The sequence below is a fragment of the Capra hircus genome, chromosome 18, assembly GCF_001704415.2.
Source record: "Capra hircus breed San Clemente chromosome 18, ASM170441v1, whole genome shotgun sequence".
Lineage (NCBI taxonomy): Eukaryota > Metazoa > Chordata > Mammalia > Artiodactyla > Bovidae > Capra > Capra hircus.
In genome coordinates, this window is record NC_030825.1 from 12,207,336 (window position 1) to 12,216,727 (window position 9,392).

Below are 9,392 nucleotides of genomic sequence, written 5' to 3' on the forward strand. Positions count from 1 at the left end.
TGGCAGTCGGTCTCTCTCTCCTCCCCAAAGCCTGGAAGCCGGCTGGTTAGAGGTTATCACGTCACCTCTCAGGGAGAACTTGCCCTCCTGCCCCCAAGACAAGCGATCAAGGAGGAAAACAGGGCTGGGAGAGGGGGGTGAGTTCGGACAGCCTTAACTGCAGTTAGTACTTTACCTGGACTTTCCAACCACAGAAGCTAAAACTGATTTCTTTCCTTCGGGGCTGGGAGAGTGGGTAAGCTAACTGCACTGGGCTCTTCTCACTGCACCTGACAGATCCAACCATCCCACAGGAACTGAAGTTTGGGGTAAGAAGCAAGAGCAGAGGCGGTGATGGAGCAGCCAGTACAGAAGGAAGGGGCCAGGTGAGGCCGGCGCCGGAACAGCCAGTGCAGGGCCCAGAGGGCTCCAGATCCTGTCAGCAAGAAACCGGAGGACACGGGAGGCCCAGCGACCTTCCAGTTCATGACCTTCAGGAACCAGCGCCTGGGGACAAGGAGAGGCCAGCCTGGGGGGCGGAGGAGGGGTGACAGGGAGAGGCTTAATGGGCAGATTCCATTCCGAAGAACCCAGGGGAAGGACAGAAGGAAGATAGTAGCCAGAGGGCAAAGGAGGGGCGAAAGAGGGTATTTCAGAGCAAGGACGGGAGTTGGGGGGGGGTGAGGATGTCAAGGAGGAGAGAAAGCCCACAGTGGAGGTGGGGGGGGGGGGCCTCCAACCCCCTTGTTCCCCCAGGGCAGACAGAGGAGCGACCAGGCACTGTTTTTAGGCTCCCAGGTCCCCTGTGACCTTGTGAGAGGTTTGGAAATAGGAAAGCTATGCCAGACCAAGAGCACTAGACCCTCTGGCTTGTCAGGACACCTGGCCAGAGATGAGGGACATGGAGAGGCCTCCCCGCATCACAGGAATGGGCCAACGTGCCTTCTGTAACTGCCAACAATCCCACCAGCCCCAACCAGAACCTGCTGTACAGCAAAGATGCTCCACGACTCAGAAATGAGCCTCTAAACCACTTTCTCAGTGAGAAGAGGTCAAGAGCACAGGCCTCAAAGCCACCCTGCCCGGGTTCAAGGCCTGGGCCTGCCACGACCTTGCTGCGACTTGCAGGCAAGTCACTTAACCTCTTTGGGTCTCCGTTTCCCCACCTACAGAAGGGAAGCAAGCTCAGAAACGGAGACAAGGTGTGCCCAGTGCAGTGACTTGCGTGTAGAAAGTTACTAGTCAGCGTTCCGAGTCCTTGGTCACTGGGTTAGGAGGACACGGTGGCAGCATGGAACAGGCTTTCTTAAGACAAACAGGAGCAGACACGGCAACCATAGCTTGCCTATACATTTGTCCAACAGATGGCTGGGGAAGGAAGGCGGACTTCCAGCCAGAGCAGACGGAGCCTTCAGATCCCACGGCCCATTCATAATCTCGACAAGCAGCAGGGAAAGCGTTTTTAGTTCTCCCACCAGGCCCTCCCCACTGCCGTCCCTATCACTGGGGGAAGGCATGGGGCAGCAAACCACAAAGCCCCAGGGAGGGAGGACGTGCTCTCTGACCACAGCCTCCCCAATTCAGAACCCACTCACAGGATGCTCTTTATTCCTGGGGTCACCTTCTCCTATTCAATGGAGAGAACAATAGCTTCATAAGCTGGGGGGTGGGTGGGAGGAGAAGACCCCAGTCTGATGGCTGGGGGTGGGGATGATGGATGGCTAGCAGGAGGAAACTGCTACTTTACTGTTGAGAGAGGAAGGAAGCTGGCTTGTGAGAAAAGCTCAGAGCTGGCAAGGCAAAAAATACTGCTGAACCTCCCAGTTATACCCCAAACCCCAGGAGTCTGCACTTACTCCACTTGTGAAAGCAGGCATCACGGTGGTGAAAGGACAGAGGTGGCTGAGAGACAGGGTTCCTGAGTCAGGGGCCTGGCTTTCAATCCTGGCCCCGTGCACCTCAGCAGATGTGAGCTGTGATAGTACTTTACACATCTGCTTTTAAACAAAGGGTTCCTCAGATGGCTCAGTGGTACAGAATCCGCCTGCCAATGCAGGAGACTTGGGTTCCATCCCTGGGTCAGGAAGATCCCCTGGAGAAGGAAATGGCAACCCACTCCAGTATTCATGCCTGAGAAATTGCACAGACAGAGGAGCCTGGCAGGCTACAGTCCATGGGGTCACAAAAGAGTTGGACACGACTTAACTAAACAATATTTTACACAATCCTGTCCAAAAGCAGTAAGTGAAGGTCTAGAGGTAGCTCTGGGAGATGTTTTAGTTGGGAGATTTTTTTTTTTGGGGGGGGGGGGCAGGGATGGTAAATCTCAGCACCACCCAGCCCACAGCAGACACTTTACAGATATTATTTGAATTAGAATAAATTCAAAATAGTCATTTGAATAAAGAAAAGGGGCCGTTGCGTGATCTTGAGCATAGTGTTGTATTTTTTTTTTATTTCACAAACAACCATGTCATTTGTACAAGCACTGACTCACCTATCCTTTCGACAGCCCTCTAAGATTACAGGGGAGGAAACCAAGGCCCCAGGAGGTTAAGTAACTTGCCCCAAACCACACAACTAGAAAGCGGCCACAAGGGGATTCAAACCCACCATGCTGACTCTAGGTCCCCACCCTAACTTTCAGGCAGTACTGCCTTTGTCTGAAAATATCTATTTCCAAGCTAGAGCCCAGAGCCCAGAAAAAGAGTCCGTCCTCCAATCTTAGCTTTAAAGGGGCTTATTACCAGTGATGCTGGGCCTTTTGCTTCAATGGTGTGTGTTGGGGGGCAAGGATTGGAGGCTGTGGTTGTACATGCATGTGTTTTTTCCACTTAATGATTCAAGACAACCCAGGGAAAGGCACAAAGTTTACAAATCCTAAAGATTTTGCTTGACAGATTTCTTCTGTGTACACACCTGTGTAACTGCCTCCCCAAATGCAGAATATTCAAAATACAGAATATCCCCAACCCCTTGAGACCCCACCCCACCTTCCATGTGCCTCTGCCAGTCAGTGGCTAGCCACCCACAAGCGGGGCCACTCTTCTGACTTTCCACGCTGCAGATTAGCTTTGCCTTTTCTAAAATTTCACATAAATGGGATCATATGGCATGTACGTGCTCATATCCTGCTCTATATTCTACAAACAAAAACACATCACCAGCACATGGACAACGATGGCAGGAGAAAGGAGGGGGCTGTCGCTAACCGTTCCTTTCTCCTTCAATAAGCACCAGGATTGTTTTTATTTTGGCTCTCTGACTGATGAAAGGGGAAACCCGGGAGGGCTGGACCCTGGAGTATGGAACTCCGTGAGTTAACGGTGGAAAGCTAGTGACCATGGGGGCAAAGGAGCTGTCCCGCCTGAAAAGGTTACTGTGAGAGGGAGGAGGCTGCCGGTCACCTCTGGTTGTTCTGGATGCCCAGAGGAGAGAAGGCGTTGTGGAGGCTTTAGAACGCTCCAATCTGGTTCCTCCAGCGCTGGGGGCGCCCAGGGTAGCCTCAGGCTCCTCCCTAGCATTGACCTTGTTCCAAAAGACCGGGAGTCCCCCAGAAGGCGTGTCTCCCTACCTGTGCACTGCTGGATGAAGTCCTGATATTCCGCTCCCTGCTCGCCGGGGACGATGGTGGAGCCGTCATATTTAAAAGTCACCCTTTGGATTGGGAGAAGAGAAAAACACACACATACACATACACATCAGCGTTGGTGCCTGAACGGTGCCGAGCTTCCACAGAACAATCTAAGAGATGCTCTGGCTAGCGAAAAGCCAGCGCTGGCTTTCCACGCTGTCCCGGGTTAAGGCTGCGGGGAGACCGCACGGGGATGACCCTTAATCCGTCCCGTCTGGAAGACGGCTCAGCGCACCAGGCCCCTCGCGAGCTCAGGCCAGCGGGGCTCGAAGAGCAATGCAAAGTTCCTCACCAGATGACGGCCGAGCTGTCGTCGCGCACCAGGTTGTACGCCGTTCGGCAAGCCTCTTTGTCGATCTTGGTGGCCATCGCCGCGGGGCCGCAGTGGGGATACTGTGCTCGCAGCGAAAGATGAGCGCGCTTGGGGCCAGCTGCAGGGATCGGAGCGGAGCGGGGCGGGGACGCGCGGAAGGCGGGCGGGCAAGCGGGCGGGCGGTTGGCGACAGCAGCGAGAGAAGGCGAGCTCCGAGCTCCGAGAGCGGCTGTGGCTCCGAATGCGCGAGGAGCGCAAGCTAGACCCAGGCCACGCAGTCCCGCCCCCCCTCGCCCATTGGCCTCCCAGGACGTATTAAGCCCCGCCCCCTATTTCTATTGGTCGTAGCGCGTATCGGGGGCGTGGCGTCTTTACTCACCAGCGGCCAATACCAGCCCGAGTGGGTTGCGCAACCCTGCGAAGGGGGCTGGAGAGGGGGGCTTTTTCGCCCTCCTCCCCCTCTCTCCTCCCCTCTTCTTCTCCCTCGCCCTTCTTCTCCTTCCTCCTCCTCTTCTCTTCTCCCTCCCCCAACCCTTTCTTGTTCTCCCACTCCCCTAACTCCTCCCCCATTTCCTCCTCCCCAAGCCCTGTTTCTCGTTTCCCTCTCTCTAGTCCCTCTTCTTCCTCCCTCCTTGAGTCTCCCTCCTCATTCACTACCCGCCCCTCACCTCACCTCCTCCCCTTGCTCTTCCCACTTCCCTAACCCCTTCTCCCTCCTGCCTCCCTATTCCCACCTCCCCTCCCTTCCCCCACCTCCTACCCCTAGTCCTCCTTATCCCCCCCAAACAACAACTCCGTTTACCTCCTTCCTATTCCTTGTCTTCAAGCTTTTGTCGTCTCTCTCTCTCACTTTGCATCCCCCCTCCTCCCTATCCCTTCCTCTACCTCCCTCCTCCCCACCAGGGCTCCTGGGCTTCAGAGCTCCACAGGGAAGCTCCACATGGGTGACTTACTGCATCAAACTGCCCCGCCCCAGTGTTGGGCTCCGTGGTTTCTAGGTAGGGAGAAATTGGAAAGAAGTAAGATTGTTAAATAGGAGGGGATAGAAAGTAGACTGCTTCCAAAACACTGGTGGGATCACTGTTTACTTTGTGCTCTGGTTATTTGCATTCACATCTTATCTCCCCCTTTGGGTTCCACTGAGGGCAGGAGCTGACTCATTCTGTCTTCTTCCTTCCCTCACTGACTCACTCATTCATTCCCTCCTGCAATCATTCCACAAAGACCAGTTACAGGGTTGAGGCAAGTAAAAAGGCTGGACCCCCCAAGACTCGGCTCTTGAATTGCATCCAGTGTTGCCTCTTTTTAACTGTGGGCCTTTGGACAAGCCTCAAAAACTCTCTGATTACTTTCCTCCAATGGGATAGTAATAGTACCGACAACATAAGAGTCGAACATAGCGACTAAACAACAACTACAGCTGACATCATAGGTTTGCTTTATGATTAATGTTTAATGAAATTTGTAAACAAATATGTTAGACATTCAACAAAAGGTCATTGTTGTTGGTTATCAACTAAAATAAATCTTAAATAGAAACCCCAAAGGTCAGGGACAATGTTTAATTAATAATAAAATTAATTATCAATGGTAAACAAACAAAAATCAATCAAGCATTGAACAGACACATGGGGGGAGTTGAGTGGGAAAAGTAGGAGCTGGTATTGCTATAAATTAAAAGGCAAAAATAATTCCAGTTGGATACAGTTCAAAGCAGCTCCCTGATGAAGATAATGAAATAATTAGCTATTAGAAATCAAACCAAAGGTGGATCCGTACCTCACACTGCAGATAAGCGTAAATTCCAAAAGGATCGAAGATTTGCTTGTAAATAAAGGAAACCACAAAAGTGCCATAAGAACACATGGGAAGCTTCCTTTATAAGATTGGAATGGGAAACCAAACTAACCATGACTCAAAATCGAAAAGCCATAACGAAAGATAGATACATTCATATATGTAAAAAGTCTTCTTCGAGGGGGAAGAAAAAGAAAACAAAACAAGGCAGTAGAGCAGTAGAAAGTATTTGCAACTCAAATCAGGAAGAATTTATCTCACTGACATGTAGAGAAACCAACCTAGAAAAAAGAGGGAATTCCCTAGCAGTCCAGCGGTTAGGACTCCATGCTTCCACTCCTGGGGAGGTGAGGAGGGTTGGGTTTGGGGAACTAAGATCTTGCAAGCCCTGTGGCACAGCCAGAGAGAAGGGAGAGAAAAGAAAAGTGAGCACAGGATATGACCAGACAGATCAGAAGGCTCTTAAACAATGAGAAGATGCTCAATCTCAAGCCCTAATAAGAGAAATGCAAATTGAAGCAAAACTGAGATAACTTTAAAAAAAAAAAAAAAAACTAACAGTTTAGCAAAGAGCAAAATTTGACAAGCATGCTTTGTTGATGAAGCCATGAAGACCCAGGCCATCTCATACAAGCTGGTGGGAGTGCAAGTTAGCACAACCAGGCATGGAAGCCACTTGTCAATAACTAGCAAAGTTGCAAATCTCTGTGCTCTTGGCCAGTTTCCCCTAGAAACATCAACAGGACATAGGGCTCCCCGTGTGCCTTGGTCCTACACTCAGAGATTCTGATGTAGTTCATCTGAAGTATGACTTAAGGGGTGGGATTTTTTAAATCCCCTTTCATCATTTTCATGTGCAACTGTAGCTGATGGCTGCTGCTATAGACACAGTCAAGTAATCATTGAGAAATCATCATTCAAGTAATCACTGACTCAATGGATGAGTTTGAGCAAGCTCCAGGGAGTTGGACAAGGAAGCCTGGAGTGCTGCAGTCCATGGGGTCGCAGAGTCAGACACAACTGAGCAACTGAACTGAACTGAATCATTGAGCTTTATTGTTAGTAGCAGAAGTCCCCCATCGATGGAGAGCTGGATGAAGAGATAATGATACAGGTGTGCCATGGAGAAATCTGAAGCTGGGAAAACAAAGAGAGTAGGGGGCTTCTCTCTATGCACTGTTACTGATAGGTCTACAGTCTACATTAATGATAGAACATTAATGATAGAGAGGCTACATCATGATGGAACAAAGCAAAGTCCAGAACAGTATGCCCAAAACACCTTCTTGTGCGGCTACCTTTTTAAAGTCGGGGGAGGGAGTACAGAGATATTTGTGTTCGTTCATAAATGCCTCTGGAAGAACACACAAAAGAAAAATAAAAAGAGTTGTACCTGAGATGGAGATGAGGAAGGAAGCCAGGTACAAAGGGAAGAGGAGAAGAGAGAGATTTTACCATATACCATTTTACCTCTACCTATTCTGTTCTGTTTTTGAGCATATGAATGCACTATATATTAAGAATGTTGAGCAACAACAACAAAGTGGTTTCTAGTCTGGATTTGATTCCAGAGTTCAGGGACCCTGCCTGGGTGCCTTGACGATTCCACCTTTAACTGTGTTTCTCCTATTCGTAGTTGCTGTCGCCCTCTACTGGACTGAAAGTGTAAACAAAACCTGATTTTGAGCATTGTGAGGTCAACATGCCCAGCTAAGGCAGAACAATAAACTGCACACCAGTAATAAATGCGCTGTGTGAATATTTGTTTAAATCTGAGATCCACACAATATAAAAATCAATCTAATCAAACTCACATTTCTTTAGAAAAAAATCAAATCAAAATATTTGACATATATTATGTGCTATGATATACCTAGACAGTGTAATAAAAAGCAGAGACATCATTTTGCCAAACCATCACAAAGATCCTTATAGTCAAAGCTATGGTATTTCCAGTAGTCATGTAAAAATGTGAGAGTTGGACCATAATGACAGCTGAGTGCTGAAGAATTGATGCTTTCAAACTCTGGTGCTGGAGAAGACTCTTGAGAGTCCCTTGGACAGCAAGGAGATCAAACCAGTCAATCCTAAAGGAAATCAACCTTGAATATTCATTGGAAGGACTGATGCTGAAGCTGAAGCTCCAATGCTTTGGCCAGTTGATTCGAAGAGCTGACTCATTGGAAAAGACCCAGATGCTGGGAAAGATTGAGGGCAGCCAGAGAAGAGGGTACAGAAGATGAGATGGTTGGATGACATCACTGACTTAATGGACATGCGTCTGAGCAAACTCTGGGAGATAGTGAAGGACAGGGGAGCTTGGCAGTCCAGTCTATGGGGTCACAAAGAGCTGGACGCAACTTAAGGGCTGAACAACAACAACAATGTGCTAGCTACTCTGTTAGGAATTGGGAAAGGGACTTCCCTGGTGATCAGTAGATCTGTACTTCCAGTGCAGGGGGCTTGGATTTGATCCCTGCTCGGGAAATAAAGGATTTCCCTGGTGGCTCAGATGGTAAAGCATCTGTCTACAGTGCAGGAGACCCAGGTTCGAGCCCTGGGTTGGGAAGATCCCCTGGAGAAGGAAATGGCAATCCACTCCAGTACTATTGCCTGGAAAATCCCATGGCCAGAGGAGCCTGGTAGGCTACAATCTATGGGGTTGCAAAGAGTCGGACACAACTGAGCGACTTCACTTCAGGGAAATAAAATCCCACTTGCCACATGGTGGGACCAAAAAAAAAAAAAAAAAATTGAGAGCAGGTGTAAATTCATTCATTTGTTCATTCACTTATTCCTGGCACTGGGCCCATTGTGTGTCTAAAGGGATCACAAACACACTTGCCTGTAGGGGGCAGGCACGTAATGTGAATGAGCCAAGTACACAGTCCAAGAACATTTTTTCCTGAAGGTCATTCTCCTCTGGGTGTCAGCTTCATCTTCAGAACTGCCCTTTAAAGAGGGCCGCTGGTTCTCAGATCTGTCCCAGTTGCTATGCAGGAATCTTGGCATGATGAGCCCAAGCCTTCCAGTTGTCTAAGAAGAGCAAAAAATCTGAATCTTTTTGTGAAATCTCATCTCTAGATTCTTAAACTTGAGCAGTAACAATGTTACATGTAAGAGCTGCCTGCATGCATGTTTGAACTAGACAACATGCTTGGTGCCCTCATGGGAATCACCGTCTTGGAGGGAGACAAGCCACTTTGGCGTGGATAGTCTTCTTACTTGTTAACGCGTGAGTGTTGGTCGCTCAGTCGTGTCTGATTCTTTGTGACCCCACAGACTCTACCCACCAGGCTCCTCTATCCATGGGATTCTCCAGGCAGGAATACTGGAGTGGGTAGACATTCCCTTGTCTGAGGATCTTCCTGCCCCAGGGATGCAACCCAGTTCTTCTGTATGCATTGTCTGCATTACAGAGGGATTCTTTATCCTCTGAGCCACCAGGGAAGCCCAAATGAAAACTCAGTTCAAGTAGGCCTGGACAGTGGAGAGAAAGCAATGACTCTGTGCTGGGAAAGCCCAGAGTTAGTAGAATTCAGGCAAGTTTTAATAAAAATAAAAGACAGGTAACCAAATTTAAAAATATTGAAAGGGGACCTCCCTGGTGGCTCAGTGGTAGAGAATCCGCCTGCCAGTATAGGAGACACAGGTTCGATCCCTGATCCC

The 9,392-nt window shown here is 49.3% G+C and overlaps 1 protein-coding gene across 1 annotated transcript in view; it reads right to left on the reverse strand.

The window, feature by feature from the left end:
- The window catches only part of COTL1 (coactosin like F-actin binding protein 1), a 44,264-nt gene extending 40,052 nt beyond the window's left edge, over positions 1-4,212 (reverse strand). Inside the window, exons 1-2 of the mRNA XM_005691841.3 lie at positions 3,906-4,212; positions 3,554-3,636 (exon numbers count right to left, since the gene is read on the reverse strand). Coding sequence (XP_005691898.1) covers positions 3,554-3,636; positions 3,906-3,982 — 160 coding nt within the window. The 5' untranslated portion in view covers positions 3,983-4,212. The remainder of the gene's footprint in view (positions 1-3,553; positions 3,637-3,905) is intronic.